This window comes from Parus major, chromosome 2 (assembly GCF_001522545.3).
Source record: "Parus major isolate Abel chromosome 2, Parus_major1.1, whole genome shotgun sequence".
Lineage (NCBI taxonomy): Eukaryota > Metazoa > Chordata > Aves > Passeriformes > Paridae > Parus > Parus major.
This window is the reverse complement of record NC_031769.1, coordinates 101,393,454-101,415,541: the sequence shown is the minus strand read 5'-3', so window position 1 is coordinate 101,415,541 and position 22,088 is coordinate 101,393,454. Positions and strand designations below refer to the sequence as shown.

Sequence of the window (22,088 nt, the reverse complement as noted above, 5' to 3'; positions counted from 1 at the left end):
CTATGTATTACTACACTCATTTTCCATTGATTTAATCAGTGAAAAATGCTGTACTTCTGTACTTTACACAGCTTCCTTATAAAACTTAATCTAACCCAAGTTGAAATTAAACCGGTCCAAAATTAACTTCAGAGTTTTGCTAATTTTGTCTAACTTTGTCCTGGGTAATTTAAGCTGGAAACGGGTAATGAAATTCAATACTCAGAGATTTTTATTTTCAAAGAGGGAATCTTCCACTTTCCAGGGCTCTGTGGATCTACTCTTATTATATAATGGTGAAAGCTCCCACCATGTCAGGACAAGAACCCCTAGCTGACAAATCACATTCCTTTAAGTAACAATACCCCCTTGAACTTGACCAGAAAAGGCTGCTTAAAATCTGTTGAAAATATTATAGTTCCTTTCCAAGCAATAAACATTACATGGGCTATGCAAATGTTGTCCATCATCTTGCTGCCAAAATGGTGATTAATTAATTCAATGTAAACACAAAATTGGTATTAATAAAAAACGACAGTTTCTTTTTCATTTCAGTAAACTTGAACTAGTGACTTTCTGTGTGTTTATATTTCTTGTATATGGCTCTCACGCATATTCTTCAACAGATGAGCTGAAGGTTTGATCGTACAATATACAGCCACTAACTTACATTTCTGAAGTAACAGGTCAGTAAAGATTTCTCACTTCTAGTTCTGCAGATTCAGGCTCACTAATCCTTATACAATTATTTTTTATTAATTATTTTTGCCCAAATGTGTGAAAGTGCAAAGCATTCCCCTTGACACCAGCACAACATAAAATTTGAAGGCACAAGACCCTTCCTATGAAACCCAAGACAGTTGTTCATGGGATCATGGACCACAGACTCTTCTCTTGCCACACCTTCACTTTACTGCTTGCCACCAAAAGTATCCTCACAATATTTTTTTCTCACTAAAATGGCATTTCCATATTATTTAAAAGGTCTGGGAAGCCATTAACTATGAGAAAAAACAATTAGAACTGTCAGAGTCCCGAGTACTCCACAATGTAGTATTCAAGGGAATCTTGCAGAAACACAAACATGTTGGATTAAATACTTCCCTACTTGCTTCTTTATAAACCAGGAAAATAACTTCTCCATTGGGAACAGAATTGCATAGAAGAAGAGTCTAGCTCATGTTGTCTCATACACTTTTCTTATGCCTGTATCACTAGCCTAATTAAAAGTCCTTTTAGAGGCTGATGTGTGTGTCTAGTTGATTTAGCATATTTTTGGGGTTTCAATAATATGCAGATATCTAACCCCAGGAGCCTTTAGGCATATAAACATTTTTAGCTCTCTTTTTGATATATGTCTTTTGGCTGATCAGTTTTCAAAATATCTATTTGTACTAGTGCCAAATAGTCTTCCATTTCCATATAAGCCTCCAATTTGTGCATCAGCACTTTATAAATCTCCAAATAAAATCTTCCATGTTTATTTTTCTTCGAGAGAAAATCCCATTTAATAAGTGCAGGCCTCCTTTATTTATATCTATTTTTTTATTGAGATGGTATCTGTATGCTTTCTAAGTCATTTCAGTGTTTGAGGGGTTTTATTATGGAAAGAGAAAATAAAAATAATACTAAAACTATATTGGATTTCTACTATGGGCTTATCTACACATAGTTTAAAGCACATAATCATCACTTTTTGGCTGATGGTACTGCAAGAAGACTAGCATTGTGATAGAAAGGAGAGAAAAAAGGGTTTTCTGGAGTAAAGCCAATATTTTGTCAGCACCCTGATCTCCTAAAGGACACCCCCTCCCTTTTTGACAGTGTTTGGTTCCTTCCACTATGTGTGCTTTTTCAGGTGTTTAATTTTTGAAGTAAATTGTGAAGAACATCCTTAAAAGGTGTCACCAAATATTTCATAACATGTATTTATCAAATCTTTGCTCTCTGATCCTGTTTGATATTATTTTGATATTAAAAAATATCTATTTGCATTTGTGCCAAATATAAATTTCTATTTACCATTTAGTCTCCCTCATCAGAGAAGGGGATTTCTCACCTTCTGGTCCAGGAGGGAAAATGTAAAACCAGGACAGGACTGAATACCCCAGCAGTCACAGAATGCTGGTCATTGCATTCACCCCAGCCATCACTGGTGGCACCATGGCATGTGGTGCCATGGGCAGTAAGTGGTGCTGCCAGAGATAGCTTAGAGCCTTCTCCTCCATTTCTATCATCTCTACGTGGCTGCACAGTCTCCCACAAGGCCTCCATGCTGCCATGAAAGCAGCTGTGATTTTATCCTGGGCAACCCGGCCTTAAAACACTTAATCCAGGATATCTTAACAGCATGGCAAGAGCAGGCTTAGAGGCTCTGTACGTTCAAATATTTATGCTTCCTGGGTGAGTCTGGCAAGAAGTGCTGCCAAGTGTACCTTTATCAGTGTCCCATGCTGGCTAATTTAAAATTAACTTGGGCACTGCCTACATGAGTCGCAGCAAGGTGTTTGACCGAAACCACTGTGTCCCTCCAGGTAGGATACCCAGTTCAGGGGGAAGGTGGAGGTGAGAAGATCATTTTATGATTCAAAACCTGAGCTGCTTCACCAGCTGGAGAGAATGACAGCACTGTATAGCAGTGCTGGAGAGAGCACCCTCACTCCAGGGAGATGCAAAAGAAAAGACCAACAAGCATTTTGTAGAGAACCTATGCTCAGGATGCAGCTGTCAGCTGTGACAAAGGTGCAGGGAGGCTGGACTTTGACACCTGTGCTCAGAAACCTGTGGCCCAATGAGTAAAATCAGGAACATCCTTCACATGATTTCTTAGGCAGGATAGTAGTTTTCAGGAATTGGGACTTATCAGAAACTTTTCTTAAAAAAAAAAAACAAAACAACCCAAACACTGAAGAAGTGGGAGAGGAAAATAAATTTCTTACTTCGTCCTACAGAGTTTTATCTGAGTATTATTCCAGAATCGGACTCTAATTTTTTTTTCTTGATTGTCTCCTTTTGAGTGAAAAGCACTTAGTTAATTTACAGAGATCAAGTTAAATCATGAAAAAACATCAAGCATCTTGGTGTGCATTTATTTACAGGATTGCTCCAAATGAACACACGCTGGTAAAAATAATTCATCCATTTTCCAATGCCTTTCTAATAATGTACACAGCCACATCAGGCAAAATGAAAGCTTAATCTGTTTTCAGGAGACAGAAAGTGCAGTTCCCTGCCACAGATATGATCCGGCATGTAAGGAAATCACAGCTCCCGCCGCTTGGTGATTTAAACAGAGCAGAGCCCGTTCATTTCTGCATCCCATGTAAGACTCCCTGCTCCACCAAACCATGAGTTGTGTTTGAGTAGTGCTCTCCGCTCGCACAGCCAGCAGATCGTTTCACTTAGACAGGACTAACTCAGGAGTAGGAGGAGGAGTACGAATTTGCTGTTAAAAGGAAACAAAAATAAAACAACAACAACAAAAAAAAAACCCAACCAAACAAAAACAAAACAAAAGAAAAAAAAAGTCCACCCAGAATAAAATAAAATAAAAAACAAAATACAAAAAACAAAATAAAATAAAATAAAAACCCAAAATAAAATAAAATAAAATAAAAAACCAAAATAAAATAAAATAAAATAAACAAAAAAAAACCAACAAAAAAACAAAAAAAGGAAGTAGAGAACTATTCGGGGAAGAAGTGTTCGGGGAGGAAGGACTGCAGGATTACCTCTGGTTTCTCGTTTCCTAGGAACGTAGTAACTTCCCCGTGGGTTGTTTTGTGGGCGGTGTTTTTGAATATATGCTAATCTTGGTTCGCTGACAGGGAGAGGAGCCGTGTGTCGGTGCCACAGCTCCGCTGACAGCCCCGCCGAGCCGGGCCATGCGCTGCTGTTTGTGACAGGGTCACTCGCCCTGCCCTGGGCTCCCTCTGTCACCAGCAGCGGGGCCGACATGTGCCTATGACCATGGAGATGAAGGACTCGGGCAGCGTGGTGCTGACAGCCTACCACCCGCACAGCCCGGCCAGGATCCCGGGCATGGAGCAGAGCTTTGTGCAGGATATCCCACCCAGCCATTCGCCCAGCAGCAGGTAAAGGCTGAGGGGCGGGGGCCGGTGCGGGGCCCGGTGCCGTGGCGCTGTGGGCCGGGTGTTGTGCTGAGGGCTGAGGCGCTCCGGGGCGCTTGGCTCCCGCACTTTGCTGTGTCCGCCGGGGAAGTGATTCAGGCCGGGGCTGCGGGCTGGGCTTGGGACCTGGGGAAACACGAGTGCGTGTTTTAAATCTTGTAAGTCGGCTGAGCAGTTTCCTGCCCAGGATACTCGAAGAGACAATCCCTACGGAAAAAGGCACGTGGATCGGGCTTCTGCTCAGGTCCTTTAGGACTACTGCCGAAAAGTGAGGTGGAGGGACTGGCTGAGCTTGGCGCTCAGAAAGTTGATTCTGGCTTTGGTTTAGAGGATTATTTAATTCCTTCTTCGTCCACTCACCAGGTCAGAACCAATTCTTGTGCTTTTCGCTGTAAAATTGAGGTTGCTGCTTTGCTTTGCACACCCACATACACACAATAGGAGACCGCATCCTTAAAGACTTAGTCTAAATAAGAAAATTCCTTTCTGTTGCAGGAAACTAAGTATTGTCTTAATTAATGCAGTCGTGTGTATGTTTACCTTCCTGCCTTGTAGGAATGCATGTATTTGCACAGTTCAAAAACAAGTGGTTTGAGCAGTTTTACTATTTTAGAAAATCTGATCTTTCTCCTAAAGATACATATATGAGGTTTGCAGTTTCCTCCAAAACAAGTGATATAAAAGTTCATACTGTAAAAAGTTGAAGAAAGTAGGAAATCTTGCATTATGGCTTGACTGAAAAAATAAGAACTTAAGTGTAAGGAAACAGCAGATGACATTACCCCCATGAATTAAGTCTGTGTCTTCTCTTAATAAAAATAATGATATTTACTTTATATTGTTTATTTATAGCCCAATAGCTATTTTGCTTTAAATGTCATTATTTAGATTAGCTGCATCTTCCTGTTCTTTGTGTGTTTCCCTGGCTGTGTCATAAAGATAACTCCTTTGTTCTGGTAAATTGCTGCTTGAGAGCAGTACCAAAATACACAATTACATGTTGAGAGAAGAAATGGAGTCTGGGCTTTAAGACGCAGTAGGAATGGCATTTGCTACTCAAAACAGAGAGCGGTGGTTTGGCATTGGGTTACAGGGAAACATGTAGTTTTTTTCCCTGTGCTCTTCCCTTAGGAAGAGCACTAAACTCAATCTGCCTTAAGTTTGTGAGCAACAGAAATGTGGTGTGTTGCTGTTTTTCTTGTGGGTGTGCTAATTGTTTTAAAATGAACTTGAAACTTAAGCTCAGAGTGTATGAGAATTTAAATCACACACATAAATCACATGCATATCACCTACAAAAAGCAGAAGTGCCAATTGCAGTTCCTGAAAGAAAAAAACTAAAGCAGTCCCTGACATTTTGATGAGGAACATATTTTGGAAGCTCCTGCCATGAGGCAAGGCACATGGCTATGTGTCTCTCTCTGTGTCTACATATTCATAAGATTTTGGTGCTGTCTCCCCTTTCTTGTCCTCAACTTCCCACAGCTGTCTAATAGCAGTAGCCAAATTCTGCCATATGGGCAGTCAGTGGCTGTCTGAGGTTCCAAAGCCTGTTCAAGAGGGGGATTTTATTAACCCAGCATGAAGTCCTGTGGAATGCAAAACCCATGAAGGCAAATGCACTGAGTGTTTTAGCAAATGGTAAAATAGGCTCTGGCTTAATCCCTACTTCATCTTCTAAGAACTCTTTCCTGGACGGCATTTTCTATATAGTTTCCTCTGCCGCCATCCTAATGCAAGAGGTTTTATTATAGACTGACTGGTGTTCCTTGATCCCCAGGGCAGCTACCCACACTATGGCATGTTAACTCCTTGACTCTTCAGGAAAATGATTCAAAAAACTGTGAAAAGAGCAGAGGTGTCACCCATTTCTTGTTTGATAACAAAAACAGTTGGGACCTAAAACCTGATTTTCCTCTGAAGTCAGCTGCTTAAGTTACATATAGCTCTAATACAGTCTGTACTTGAGATGTTTATCCATGAGAATAGAATCTGTCTTGGATATTAGACTTCGATTTGATAAACTGCTGGCCAGTTCTCTCTCAGCTTAGGAATCAAGATAATTAATTTTCCTTCCTCTCCTCGTAACATTTTGCTTGCTTCAGAGTGATGCACTCTTTATATTAGAATGGCTCCACTGTTGGAGGAGGCTTGGAGGCGTCTTAGAGCTGTTTTCTCTTGCAAAAACTTTCACTTTGGAAATCTTCTAATTAGAGTTTTCTCACAAAAAGTGGAACCTAATGCAACCTCAGCTAGCATTTAACTGCACCACACCCCACCATTTAAGAAGACAGTGATAAAAAAAGAAGGAAAGGTTTAAGTAACCATCATGAGCCCCCTAAATAAATGAGTAATCCTAAACACTCTTGACAATCCAGACACACAGCTGAGGAGCCTATGTACATGAAAGGTTACACTAAGAGATGCATCAGTCCACTTGGATTCATATTCACGCACAACTCTCACAGGGCCTACCAGGCTGGCATTTCTAAAACACACTGCCAGCATTAGGGTCAGCATGAGGTGTAGCAGCTGCAAGTATTTCCATTCCTAAGCTCAGTGGGTCTATACCTCATCAAAAGTTAGGGGATAGTAGCTGGTGGGCTCTAAGGAGAACAGGAAAAAATTTGCTTTAATTGCTTTGAGTGGAGGATGCATCAGTGTGCAGTGAAGGATTGAGAATTCTTAGAAGTAATTGAAGAGGAGAGTGGGATGGAAGTTTGACTGCATAGTGATGCCATCACCAGTTTGCAAAGGAGAATTCCAGCTTCCAAATGTAGTGTTGGATAACATAATGACATGGTTAATAAAAGGAACCACAGATTCCACCCGTCCTCCAGAACAAGAGTTCATCAGGGGACTGAAAACAGTGATAGTTAAATATCTTTGTTTCAGTTACCCGTATAGTTCAGTTCTGTCTTTCTCTGTTGCATCTTGCAGACTTATTTAACCAGTTCTATACATAGGCTGGGGTGAGCCCTGAAAACTGCACTGTTGAGTTCCCTAGAGCTCCAGGAGAATTCTCCAGACAAACCTTCTTCTAATTCTGCTAATGTAACTAGCATGCTCATTTTCCATTTTTCTCATGGGTTATTAAGGTCTCTTTCCTTAGCTTGCCATCTGCTTTTATGTGCGCTTTATAAGCGCTTATAGTACTAGTGGTTTTTTTTAGTTTTTTTTTTACTGCTTGTGAGAATGAGGTGTTGAGGAGATCTCTGTTTTGTTTGCTTAGCAGTCAGGCTAGCTCCACAGCACATGAGTATAGTGGGAAAGATTCCTGTTCTTGTGGCAACCCCATCACTCTTTTTTAATCCTGTTTATTAGAAAACAGATGTCACAAGTACTGGCACCAAAGAACCCAGAATATCACACTATCCCTGTCAATACAGATCCTGTCTCAGTGCAAAGGTGAAAGTGCTGATTTATGTTACAGAATGGTCAACTTTGGCTTCCTCATTTCAGAGAATCAAGGACTTTGTAGCTGTGCACAAATACTGCTCCTGGATTACATAGAGGAAAAGTGGGGCCACGGCCATATGTCTTTCTCACATCCCCTTTTTATCCTGTTAGGAGTCTCCAGGAGGAGTTATTCCTGTGCTCAAAGGAAACAGGCATGACCTCTATGCCAAACGGCCAGTGAGCTCTCTAAGGTAATTATGCAATTAGGGGAAGACAAAGCATTCCTAAGTGAGTCATGCTCCAGCTTTCCTTGACTCCAGTGTGATAATTAGAGTTCCTCTGTTTGCTACCAGCACATCTACCAGCAAAAAAACTCATCCTGCAGTGCAAATCCCAACATTTTCACTGCAATGAGTGTCTGTCACTTATATGTGCATAAAATAAGAATTAGAGGAAAGTAAATGCACATTCATAGGGTTTGTTCCTGCAGAATGGGGTGAGAGCAGCTTTCAAAGTGCACATCAAGCTTTTTATACATGGAGTAACCTTTTCAATCAATAATCATACAAAGAGCAGCATATATACTACCAAACCTAGGAGCTTTGCTGCATAGGTAAAGGACAAAGTAGATGTCAGCACTATTGATCAACACAGCCAAGAGCTCTTCTTCTTCCCTAGTCAACTTCAAGTCTGGTACTTCCAGTTGTTTCAGAGAAATGCCCTCCCAATCTCTTTGCATTCAGCGTGTCTCCCTCCTCCTACTGTCAGGGGGGTGACTTTCAGGCAGGCATCACTAAACCAAAGACTCAAAAAAGAACAGGAATATTTTCTGTATTGGTTGAAAAATATTGTGTGGATTGAGTGACCTGTTGGCAACTTCTAGGATCCCCGCTCTCCAAGTCTAAGACCTGAAGATTTGGAGCTGATAGTTGAGTCATTACACTGGACAGGCATGACACCAGATTGTTTTGTAGGATTCATTCTTCCTTGCAAGCTCCAAGAAACTACAGGTATATGTCAAGGTGAGGTAAAGTGTCCTGAAATAATTCCCTGGAATGAGTACAACCGCAGGAGGAATCTTTATGCACCAAAATTTGGCTTGTGGCAGGAGGAGCTATATGAACAGTTCAGGTTTTATCCCAACAGAAGCAGATTTTATCACGCTGAAGTAAGACCTGTATGCCCAGAGGCCAGGTGATCTGGGCTGGATTTCTGTCACTGCTGATTGAGCAGCTCCCCTGCTCAGTTGTATACAAGTGATGTCAAGAATGTCTTCTTGGTGATGCAGGATAAACAACCTTAACTATTTTGGATGTTTATCTCACTCTATCATAAACTTCCCCAGAAGACAAAAATAAAAATCTGGCTCATTTTCCACAGTAAATCTTGACATGACTTGGGCCTTTTGCAGTAACTTGGACTCCAAAGCTATGAATTTAAAATTTTAAAATGTACCAAATGTGGTAAGGAAAATCCCACAAATTAGTAGCCCAGGAAAAAACAGCATTGGCACCAGTTGGGCAAAAAATAAATTTTGTGGAAAAAATAATCCTTGTTACAACTAACAGAAGCTTTCTAAAATATTACTTTTAGAGTATATTTTTATAGATCCTAAGAATGATAATTCTTAATAAAATATTTACCAGGGGGGTGCATATAAATAAGTCAGACAATAGTAGACACGCTTTTCCTGTAGGTTTTAGAAATACTTACAGTATGTCCTTTGGGAGCCACACTGAGGAATGTAGTATTTATAGCCAGCTCCTCATGTTATGGTTGAAACTAGAGTTGGCTTCTCTGGTTTCTTTTTAGTTTGGTGCTCCTGCTGCTCTCCCTGGTACTGCCATATGTAGAGCTAATGAAAAACATCTGGCACTGTCCCTTTGATCATTTTGTTTGGTTGAGCATTTAGCCAGCTGCCCCATTCATTTTTAACTAAGTCACTTATCTCTGATTACATGAGAGTTGGAGCTGCCTGCAAAAAAAACGAGTAGGACCTGAGAGCCCTGCATGCCCTACACGGACACGTTCACGTTGCATCTGGCAGCCTGACATCACTGGCATAACAAACTGCCAGGAATCCACAACCTTCGTGTTACTTTTGCACAGGAGATCATAATAATTCAGTGCAAATGTGTGGAAAATGTGCAGAGTTGGCAACTGCAAGACATGACTATGGAGTACTAGTTAAAGTACTTAGCTAGAACAGGATCTGAAAAGCATCTGGTTAGTGCTGTACAAATATAGAATCACATACTGAAATAGTGTGGGGTATCCACAGCAAACACTCAAGCTAACATCCTGGATTTCATCTAACCACAGCAGAGCAGCCATTTGGCCCATTGGATGCCTAGCTCCAGCTGGCCAGGCAGCACAGCAGAGCCAGCCCAGCTGGCAGCACATCTGCCAGAGGGGCAGCACCATGCTCTTTGCAGCCTTCAGGTACCAGCATGCTGGGTGCATTCAAAGAGCACAGGAGAGCTATCCAGAGAATAGTGCCCAGAGTCCCATCCCAAAGTGGTGACTGAAGAGAAGTCACCTAAAATTTTGCCCCCACCCCTTTTCCTGCTTCCTGCTTTCTCTCTCAGTGGAAATCAACTCATACCATCCTTGTCTTCCAAGTCCTGTCTGAGTGCTAGGGACTCAGAACAGGGAGACAAAAAAAGAATACAAGGGGGTGGGAAGAAGAGGGGAGCAAAGGAACACAGGAGAATGACCACATTTCTACGTGTATTACCTGATTCACATCCTTGTTTGCAAATAAAACGATCTGGAGTCAGAAAATAAATGCTGTTTTCTGATGGGGAAATTTACAGCTGGGCCTCAAGTCCCACCAAACACATGGGGTTTAGGATGGCATTTAATTAATGATTTTAAACTCAAAACATGAAATGGTTTAAAAGACAGGTTGTTTGAAAAAGTGTGCTATTACCCTGAAGGACTATTTCAGCAGAGATCAGCAGAAGTGCTTGAGTTGGCATTCCTTGTAATTAATGCAAGGAAAAGATTGATGATCTGTGAGGGATCCCTCATTTTTGTAATTCATTTTTTCCCCTGCCATATCTTAACTTTCCAGACACTGTTAGAGTCTCTGAGGAGAGGCTGAGGAATAAACACTGGAGCAGGGAGCCTTTTATCAGCTTGTTCGTTTAAAGGCAGTTATGTTGTCTTATTTAGGATGCTGTGTGCAACGCTCAGCTACTGTAACTCTGTGGGATTTTCAGATGTATAAAATCATCCAGGATGGACATATGTTGGATACTTAGGCAGAAGGTGGCTGAATGAAGGAAAGACATAAATCTCTCCTACTAAATGTTACTGTTAATGGATTTCCACCTGAGGACTGCACAAGCCTTTTTTAAAATCTCTTGGTGCAGAAGTTTCCTCTGAACAGATAATGAGCAAGATAATGACCATAAGGTTTTTTTGTGGAGGGTAGAAGAGCCCTAGCAGAGAGAGACAGAGGAGAACAAGTATATGTGGAGAACAAGTATCAGATGTACAAGTCCAGCTGTGTTGACATCATTTACCAGATGAAAGACAAGTAGAGCAAGAGACAGGCCAGGGAGCTGTGTTTTAAGCAACTTTCCATGAAACCTCAGGACATCAGCTATCAGGTCACTCTCACAACTTGCTACCAGAGATGGAAGAAGCTTTAGAGCTGTAAGTTTTCATATTTTAATAGAGCTAATAAAAAAAAAACCCTAGCTTGCAAATGGTCAGACTTGGGAAGGGCATAATGAATGTATAAAGGCCTGAATTTGACTCATGGTTCTTTGCTAACTACATCCCTGCAGAGTCTGCAGGTAGCCAGACTCTGAGTTAATCAATGCAAAATATAGGTATGGCAGGGGAGAGCCTCCTCACCATCAGTTTCTCTTTCTCTGGCTAATGAAAATTCAGAACAAAATATCATCCAACCTTCTTTTCTGGCCCAGTGATTATCACACCTAATAGTAAAGATGAAATTTAGAAGTGAGAATGACAGATCCTTTTTAAGGTTAACCTTAGTATAAGAACAAGAACTGGATAGTTGTAGCATTCAAGCTAACATGAATTAGTTCTTCTTTTCATTCTAATTTAATAAAGCAGCAATAATAAATCATGCAGTGATAAATCAAGTGTAATATGAGTCTTGTTTATATATGTGGACTGAGTTAATGGACACTATGGTGTAGTAATAGAGGTTTTACCTCTGAATTTAGTGAAAAAGGAATCAAGTCATCAGAGCTCTCAGATTTTTGTCAATAATTCTTTTTACAGGGCATGATTTGATTATGCTATCTCCTGTGTCAAGTCAGGCCGACTTCTTTAATAGTGTTCTTGCAGAATAGGGCATCAGTACAAAGTCTTAGATAATTAAAACATAACAGTGACAAGGCCTGTCTTCTTTTTACAGTTCTTCCCTCCATTACTCAAATATTTTGAAAACTTGAGTTCAAAATTTTTGTCTGGACGTATCAGAGAAGATTATAAAAGTTTTGCTGTAAATACAGGTGAAACATGGAGCACGGGGACCTAGGGCATCCTCTGAAGATGTTTTTGAGGCTTGGCTGTCCTTGGCCATTTCTGGGCCAGATGGTGCCCATGTCATGCATATACAAGGAAGTGAACAGAAACAGTGAGTTTGTCCTGATGGACACAGGCAAGGGATGCCTTTGTAACCAAGCTGTAGCATGATTTTAAATTGCAGGTGCTCATTTTTGGAGAGAGGGTGGGAAAAAGGAAACCAGGACAGCCTTCCAAGCAAAGGAAAGAGGTGTTTTAAGTGCATGGGAATCTTTTGTCACTTGCTGAAACAATAGTGTCTGCCTCACATAAGGTCCTTCTTACATTTTCCACTCAGAGGATGCATTTCACTGTAAGATCCTGTGATCTGCTGCAATCCTTTGATGCTGCCTTGTTTGCTTGCTTTCTTCTCTCCTTCTTTCAATTAGCAGAAGCAATTAACCCATGAGAATTTAGCATTACTGGTAATGTGAATTTTCTTGAAGCATTAATTTATTCTAATTTACCTATGTAAGTAAGTGCAAGCCCTTAGATGGAGCATGAAGTTTATGTTTACCCACATGTCACTGGCAATTCACAGAGTATATGGCAAACATTAGAATTACTTGTCCCACAAGTCAAATATTAACTGGAATTTTCTTCAAGCATATTTGTTCAAACCATCTGTTGCCTCTGACAAAGAGTAGCGGTTAAAAATAAACAAACAAGAGAACCTATGTTAATTTTTGAAGAGCCTTCTGCATCATACAGGACCTCCATGTTCTGTATTTAGGAAGCACACCACGTATTTTTGGGAGAGACATTGATTCCGCAGCTATTTTGTGTGTTCAGAATGCATTTCGTCCTTAATGGACTCCATCTCTTATGCCTTTTTTTACCTACAAAATTTGTTTTACAAGGTTTAGCTAACCCTGAAGTTGACTGTGCCCCACTCAGCAGTGCAGTAAGATCATGCAAGCCAAAACAGCTTGCTTCAGTCTATGCTGAACACAAGTAAATCTGCAGTTAATTGCCTTACATGTCATGCAACAATGAATCACTAGTTTTAAGTAATCACCCATTTGTACATGGAGTTTATTGTCATAGGATGTCCTTGGAGGCTCATTTTCTCTTTCCAGATTCAAACATGGGGCATAATATTCATGTGGGTAACAAGGATGTCTATAATTAACACTTAGTGCTATCAGGAATTCTAAAATATACAGTTAAGTTGTAATTTCCAGAGGTAACCTTCTCCTCCTTACATGAAACTTTCTGAAGTAACAAAGATGTGAATTACTTTTTTATTTCATGGTATTTTTTTTGCTCTCAAACACAGGACACTGGAATTTGTGCACTATCAGTATTTAGGCCCAGCTGTGATGTCTGTATTCTGCTGAAAATCTGCATTACAGGCAAAAAAGAACCAAATAAAGCATTGAAAAGAAAAAAGTAAAACCATAGAGATTCAGTCTGACATCATAGGTTTAACAGCAATGTAATAAATCTGTGGCTTTAGTGGATATCAAGATTACCACGTAATGACTGCACACAGGAATTCAGAACATACTTTTCATGGGGTGGCTGCAGGCAAATCTGACCTCCCTCTGCCTGCATCCGGGAGCTGTAGGGCCACGTTAGCACAGGGTTTTGCCCAAGCCAAAAAACAGCCCTGGTGACAAAGTACCTCAGCTGCAGGCATCTGGTCCTGGGGAGCCTGTGTCCAGCCCACTGACACGACTGTAGGAAACTTGAAGGCTGGAATTCAAAGTGTTTAAACTAATGCTTCAGGACTGATAAGAGAAAAGAAAAAAAAAAAAAAAGGTATGTGTTTTTTTCTGAACAGGCCACACTGCTGATTAATAGGTTAGGCTGGGTATTTTCAGGTTTAGGTACATAAACAGGTATAAAGTTACACTGCATTTTTCTCAACTGTGTCGCAGCCTGGAAGGGAAGCTTTGCCCAACTTACTTGAACCATAGCAGAATATCTTGTTCTTTTGTGCAAATCAGATTCCTACAAGGGAAAAGCACATGAAAAAGGAGTGCTGGTTTTGATACTCACTTAGAAAAGCTTATTGACAACAATATGAAAGTATTCATCATCTGAATCCCTGTAGACTCCAGCAGAACAATCAAGGGTACAACCGGGATCCAGCACTAGTTCTGATGAATAAATTTAAAGATTTTACATTTGTATTAGGTTAGATGTTTTTTCCATCTAACTTAGGTAATCCATTTGAAGAGTAGAATTCTGATTTTCTGGGAGAATAAAGTTTAAAAATCTTTTATTTCTTAAACAAGACTGAGGCCAGTCATCAACTGAATATCCATTAGAATCTCCTTTCTAATTAAATTTCATCAACTGGATCAGAAGTATGATGATGTTCAGAAACTGCATTGAGCCACATTCATACACTGTAAATAAGGTTTATAACCTTTATTCTTGAGCTGTCATTTCAGCCTTTGGTTTCTGAATCATTTCATGGCATTGATCCAGTGCTTCAGTTATGCTGAAAAAGGCATTGACCACTGCAAAAGTGGGTGGAAAAACATCATTCAGCAGTCATCTGGGTATATCTGCTGAAAGTATGTCTGTAATTTTGTGAAGGAGATGGTGTTACTAAGAACAGATTGGTTTCTGAGACTGCTTGAACTCAGCCAGCTGTAGTTAAACCCTCAAAGGCTGACAAAGTGCATTCCTAATTATATCAGTGGGGTGGATGGCTAGATTAAGTTACCTCCTTTGAGACTATTGGTTACGAATTTCAATCACTGGGATAGATTTTATATTTCATACAAACCAAGGGGACCTCAGGTTTTGCAACGATAGGAATGACCCAAATTGTGACATGATACACACCTGTGGGGCTACCTTAAAGCCATATGCTATTAATTCACTGGACATGATGATAACATTTGATAGGCAATCTTTGAAGACTTTGAATAAATTTAAACTTACAATGGGATTTTTGAAATTAAGTGCATGAGTTTGCACCAGGTACCAGATAAAAACCAGGAGAATCATACACAGTGGGAAGAGTTTTTCTGGTATCTTTAGAGAACTAAACACATATTTATGGCTTTGGCCATCTTCACAGGGTCTTAAAACATTCACTGACATCAGTATACTTAAGCAACTGGTGTAGCTGAAGATAATAAGCTCAGTGTTTATTTTTCTGTAATTTTCTGTGATCTATATTTAGTTAAAAACTTAATACCACTTTTCTGTCATTTTTAACTACGTATAAAATGAGTAATGACCTGTAATGTGGTTATAGCAGACCAAACTTACCACCTCCTGAAGATCACTTGAAAGCGATGAGTGGATCTCAGGGATAAACAATGAACATGTACAGTCAGAGGAGTGACATACTCTTACAGAAGGGGAGGAAACCTCTTAATCTTCAATATCAATTTCATATTTGATGAAAAGAGTCTGCTCACTTTATAAGACAGCTGTTGTGCATTTTAAGTCTGGGAGACATAAGGAAAATTCCTGTTGGCTTGAGCTGACATTTCTGCCCTTTCTCACACTTAAACCATGATATATTAAGCCAGAGACAACACAGTGCTCTGTTCATGACACCTGGAAAATCCTGTTTAGAGTTAGGTGCTGTGTTGGGCTCATCAGATAGGTCACTCAGGAGAAGAATGCACGTTTGTTTAAACTGTTGAACTGTGGAGGCTAGACAGAATTGAATCTTTGGATTGCAAATGTAATTGACATATCACCACACTGAAAGTCAGACCTAGAACTCCTCCTGGTGACAGTAGGCCTTGTGCTTGCCTCTGAAGATGTAGGTGTCCTGTGTCAGCATTCTGCATCTGACTCTGTATCCTTGATACATGTTGCAGTTCTTTTTTGTCATTTAGGCTATTCATTCCATCTCTTATTTAGAAACTCCTGAATTCCACAGTGGGATGAATCAGTTATTGAATTTCTATGTAATTACATTTCTGTTGCATCCACTTTGTGTATTTATTGGACTTTAATGAAAAACAATAAACTTAGCCAGAAACTACTGAGCTACACAGGAAAGATAATTGAGTGGGGCAATTCTGTAATGGTCACTCATGATGGAAAAACTTAGCAAGTTCAATGGGATAGTTTTCCTTTTAGATTCATCACAGTCACTTTTTTGGATTGCTCTCAGAGAAATACTATACTTACAAATGGAAATATTATCACAAGTTAGCACTGCACCCCAAAATCCAAACAAAACAATGAAGCAACACAGACTTTCCTTCCTATTCTGATTGCATCACTGGAACCACTTCCTAACAAAGGGATTTCGTTTGAAAAAACTTCCTTCTGTGTTTTTTTACAGTGCTGTGTGTCTGCATTCCTGTCCATTTGTATGCTTGATTAGCTGAAATCAAATACAATGATGCAGATATCCAAGCAGCTATAAAAACTCAAAGTGAGCAGTATTACCAGAAAAAAAAGTTTCTGCATTGCAATCTTCATGGGAATTGCTGGGCAGAAAGCAAAAGAGCTAATACAAAATCACGTATGTGTTTTTCCTTCATCTTATTTTGTCATTTTGTAAGAGAAGTTTGCTTTTTAGTGGACTTCAAATAGTCCTGTGAGCAGGTAACAAAGGATGTACTGTTTGTGTCTCTGCCTCATGCACAGTTGTCCTCTGGCCAGCAGCTTGAAAGACACAGCTAGATTTTTAAGAAATTCTGTAAGTATTAATTGTGGGAATTTTTTTCTCTACCTGTGATATTCTGTGTGCTTTTGGTATTACTTTTGACTTTTGCTGAGTTAGTCTTTTGGTGGTTTTGGAATGAGTCCTGTAGCTTTTAAGAATGGGGAATGTATTTTGGTTTTTGCAGGTGATGTTGTATCTTCTAGAAATGAATCGTTGAATTGATTCTGATTATATGCATCGATTGAAATTAATATAAATATATAGATATATATATATTTTAGGTGCCTAAGATAAGAAGATTGTTGGAGATTTATGCCATCCTATCTGTGTATTCAGAATATATTACTTATGTAAAGATAAAAGAAGATAATACAGCACGCATCTGAACCTTAAGCAAGAAAACTTCCAATCATTAATAGAATCTAAAAGAACTTAGAAGAAAAATCAAAAATTAAGGGTAAAGTACCAATTACTTAACAAAATAAGAATTTTATAAATAAGAAAGAAAGAAAGAAAGAAAGAAAGAAAGAAAGAAAGAAAGAAAGAAAGAAAGAAAGAAGAAAACATACCTAAGATCTACTTTAATGGCTATCCCACAAGTGCCTCTTGCTAGGTAGTTGAGGGATTTTTTTGCATTTGCCTTGTTGTTGACAAAGTCTGGGCTAGTCATTCTTTGAAAATGGGTAATATTTGACAGCATTGGAAAAGATCTTGCTGAGTATATACACTTTCCCGTTACTAAGTAGTAAAGTGAAGTGAAGAATAGACTAAAACTATGATGAAAGTAGATGAAAGATCATCAAAATTCTTTAGCTGAGGCTTATTCTTGAATTCAGTGTTTTGGTGCTTTACTTAAATTTCTGATTTAATCATGCACTTGTTGAAATTAAAGCTTTTGAAAAGTTCTGTGATTGGATTATGTGTTTGTGACTAGAATATTGAATAGGGATTGCAGTAATTGTTACTCAGAAGTCTGAACAAGTTATTGAAACACACTGGGTGTTTTCACAAAGAAAGCATATGAAAATATACATTCATAGCAGATGTAGATGGCAGAAGTTTTTTGAAAGGAGAGGTCTGTACATTTCTTTGATGCATCCCTTGAAATGCCAACGGTCAAATGATTTACTACATTGTATTTGAGTTTTGACTGCTATCCTATACAACGTGTAAATAGGAAAATCCTGCTTCCCTGGAAATACGATAAGAGAGTAGCTTCTTGGTGAGCTGTGATTGACCTTATGCTACTATCCAGTGTTTGCCTAACAAAAATGAAATTAATTTGTTTTGCATGAAAAAAAGAAAACAGATAATATCTCAAGTAGAGAGCCTTGACTTAGACACATATACTGTCTGTACCATGGAAAATTTTCTGATTTACTGTATTTTCTGATTTATTCTACTTCTATGCACTTTGAACATTTTTTGATGGATGGGCTGGTTTAATCCCATTGACAAGAAAAATAATGAGAGAGCTCTGTGGCTCCTCTGAGTTGCTGTGGTTGTCTAATTTTCATTGGACACAAACTTCATCATAAACTTACTCTGAGTAGCACTTACCCTGTGTTTCCTGCAAGGTTTGTTGCACTTGATTTGCACATTATTAGTCTTATTCTGTTTCATTTAGAAATGTTCTATACAGAATAGTTAGGTTTTACTTTTTTCACAGATGGACACCTGGGGAAATTAATTGCATTGTCCAGTTACTCATGAAGGACAAACTCAAGTGACCTCTAAGCTTGACTGTGATATGTGCCAGGAGGTGCTTTGAGGTTCTCCTTACCATTTTTCCTGCTCATATCATTGCCTCAAAATGTTACAGTGGAGCCAGTTTTCAGAAATGCAGCTCTACGGTGGATCTATGGACAGAAAGTGTAGGAGAACCAAAGGAAAACCTGCCCACAGACTTGTGTACCTCCTGCAGCCGTGACAACTTCATCTATGGGAGCATTTTCTGGAGGACACTCTAGAGGAGCAGGAAGTTCACAGAAGCAAAATGGTTTAAGTTTCGGTTTGTTCCTCGTTTGATCAAAAGTTATTGTCAAATTCCCACTGAACTCATAGGTGCTGTCTGGTATTCAGCTATCCCCAAAGTACTTTCACTCTTTCCTCATCTATTAGGGCTCATAATCACAACCAAGTTGTGATGACAAAACAAGCTGCCACTTACACTGTGAGCCTTTATAACCATTTAGGGACTTGCTCTTAGTGCATGGCTAATAAAAAGTAACTTAACTAGGCTTTTACTCTTTCATGACAGAGTTACTTTGAATTTTATGCCACATTTGCCATGGACTAAACTTTCACATGACAGTTAATATAGCTCAGTTGCTAATTAAGAACTTTTCCAGCAGTAGCAATAACATTTGTCTTAACTCATATATTCATCTGAAACCCCTTTCCCTGGACCAAAATAACTCTATAATTACACCTAAGAAAATAATTTCTTTGGATGATACGTAGATGTAAAATAAAGGGGCATTATTGCTTCCTCCAGTCTCCACCAACACCTTTTGAGATAGGAAAATCTATGTTTCTCAAAAGTTCCAAGTCACAGTAGTCAACTGTCAGCTTCTTACATAACAGCACAGCAGCAGGAATCATCACTAAAATTATTATCCAGGGAAGTTTAATTTATATTGGCCAATTCACTGGCATTATCATTCATCAGTTCAGGATCCACAGCGCAAATAACTTTGAGAGTGAAAGCTCTGAGAACACATGTTAAGTTCATCTAAAATTTCTCTCCAAGGCCAGAAGAAGATTAATGCAGCCATGAAAGCAAAGGTCTGGTGCCTCCATCAGCTCCATTTCCAGCTGCCTGAATGCTAAAGTGATCACAGAAATTTCTTTTAAGTCTAACTGCACAACCCACACACATGCACAGCTCCAACAAAGTGATGATTTTTGCAGCCTGTGCAAAAATACCCCTAACCTGCCTGGCAGCCAGCTGGCATGCCCTAATCCAAGCTCTGAGGCTCGGACTTGAGCCCAGACTGCTCTGTCTTGAGAGTCAGCCGTGCCAGCAGTGCAGAGAAAGAGGCACGTGTCCCACCTTGGCTGGAGCCCCTGTCCTCCCTGCAGCGAAGTGACTCCAGCTAGGACAGCTTCCAGTCGGGCAGTGCTCAGTTTCAAAAACATCCATGTAAAAACTGGCCTCTGCACAAATCACAAGTCTGAGGAAGTTCTGGAGATAGCTGTAACCATGCTGGAAAGGAAAAAGGGGAAAGCCATGAGCTTGTTTAAAAAAACAAAGCAGCAACTAGAATTTGACTTTTTCCTGTTGCTTCCTGGCAGGTGACCTCAATCATGAGGATGCATGAGTGCTGAGCACTGCTTGGCAGTATTCTCGCTTCAGTTCAGTTTGAGCCCAGTTTATAAAGAGAAAGACAGAAAACTGCCTTCCATGTTCCTGCTCAGCCATCCTACCTGCCTCCATCCCCAGAAAACCCCAAGACATTAAAATAACGTCTGATGCAGGCACTGATTCTCTCGAGTGCAATAGCACACTCCACACGTTTGGAGAGCTCATTAGAGGACAAGTCAGCATTTTCCTTCCTTCAGCAGCTCCAAACTCCTGATGGTCCTTTTCCAAGCACTGCTGATTTAAGTCAAAAACAAGCAGCGCCTTTCCCAGCTTTAACTCCATATTTGTGAAAAGGTGATAAGGGGCAATTTTAGTGCACTGTCCTCCTCTGCTAGTACACATGACTTGTTTTATAGAAAAGGCAAAGCAAAAAAGGAGAAAAAGGGAGAGAGAATTTGCATTAAAATGCAAACTAAATAACTTACTGATATGGCAAAGGTGACATAATGCCATCTGGTTTATGGCTGGTCCCTATTTGGAGCTTGATCCTGCTGGGTACTTAGTGCTCAGGCTTTTCTCTAAGGCACTCTCTCCAGAGCACACTTAATGTTTAAGTGTTTTACTGGATCGTGGCCAGTGTGCTGAGCACCTCAAGGGAATCAGACCTTGCATAATTTTTCTGGTTTGTAAAAAAACCTCTTTCCAGCTCTGAGTTCTGGCACTTCTAAGTGAGATTTTTCCTTCTCCACTCCACTACCCATATTTTTTATTCTGAACAGTAAGTTCCAAGCAGGATTAGACCACTGGTTGCTCACAGTGGAAACTCCAGAATAGACCATGGGCCTCTGAGGGAAACTCCAGGGGACAGTATTTTCACTTGAGCTGAGGTCCTTCCTAGAGTTATTCAAAACTCCTTCAGCTCAGCCTGTGAAAAAGAGTAGAAAGGAGAGCATGTAATAAATTCTCAGGCATACTCGGCATATACTCCAAAGGGGCAATAAGCTGTTAAATCAAATCAAAGAAATCCCTAGTAAACCAGAATTCGTGGTGTGTCTGACAGCACACACTACATTAAATATTTTAAGTCGATAACGCCAAACGTGGCTGTCAACATGATGTGCAACCTCCGTGCACTCAACTTCCATCTCTTTCCAATAATAGTGAATCTTTGTGAAGAGCTGCTGTAAATTACAATTACAAAGTAAATTTTCAAATCTTATAGTCAGATTTGTAACTAGTCTGAAGCCCATGGTGAGAAAGGAATGATGAAGCAAGCAGAGACACTTTTTGCTGTCATGACAAATCTGCTCAAGGTTTTAGTTTCAGGGTCAGGCTGTGTAATTCCTCTATCCGCTGATCCTTAATGCTTTAGAAATCCTTGAGGTGTACACACTCACTGTGGTGTGGTCTTGCCTGTACTCTGCAGCCATTTGTGCACCCATGCATGTGTGTATACATGTGTGTATTTGTGGGGAGTGTTTGTGTCACCTGCAGTGTATCAGCTGTGGTGCTGAAGTGCAAACACCCAGCATTTTAGCCATGTGGAAAAGCACACTCTCTAGGAACGCCACTTCTGCTCACCTGCCTCCTGCTCACTCTCCACTTCCACTACAACAAAGTTTTACCAGCATTGCAAACATCCTTCTGTCTTGAAATAGCTGATACATTCTCTAAATGGCCAGACAGAAAAAGAAACAAAAATAAAGGAAATATGTACCTCTTTTCCTCAGTTATAAGATTAGCCTAGGGTGTGAAAAAGACAAAAGTATAGTCCTGGATAATTGATTGGATTGGGTCCACATATGTCCATACCCTCTGAGACTAGAAATCATTCTTCACTGGACCAGGGCACTGTGCCTCATAGGGCCCAACACAGCAGCTTTAAAATTGCCATATAATTGAGTATGGGAAAATCTCTGGCATTTTGTTTTTATTGCTTTTCTTATACCCCAAACTTTCTGAGTGTATCAAGTGAGAAAGAAGCAATTCCATCACTGAAATGTAGCTATCTTGCCTGTAAAATGACTCTTTCTGCCTGAACTGCAATCAGAAATATGGCTAGGGAGCACAGCACTCTGCATGGGCACAGGTGGGCTGCAGGCTGTTGATGGTAAACAGTAATTTTCAG

At 39.9% G+C, this 22,088-nt stretch overlaps 1 protein-coding gene across 2 annotated transcripts in view; it reads left to right on the top strand.

The window, feature by feature from the left end:
* The first annotated feature begins 3,826 nt into the window (after positions 1-3,826).
* ARHGAP28 (Rho GTPase activating protein 28) overlaps positions 3,827-22,088 on the top strand; it is a 78,750-nt gene continuing 60,488 nt past the window's right edge. Inside the window, exon 1 of one of the 2 annotated variants that reach the window (XM_015618694.3) lies at positions 3,827-4,073. In XM_015618694.3, the coding sequence (XP_015474180.1) occupies positions 3,943-4,073 (131 nt within the window). In that variant the 5' untranslated portion in view covers positions 3,827-3,942. The remainder of the gene's footprint in view (positions 4,074-22,088) is intronic. The other variant, XM_015618693.3, reaches the window with a different exon arrangement.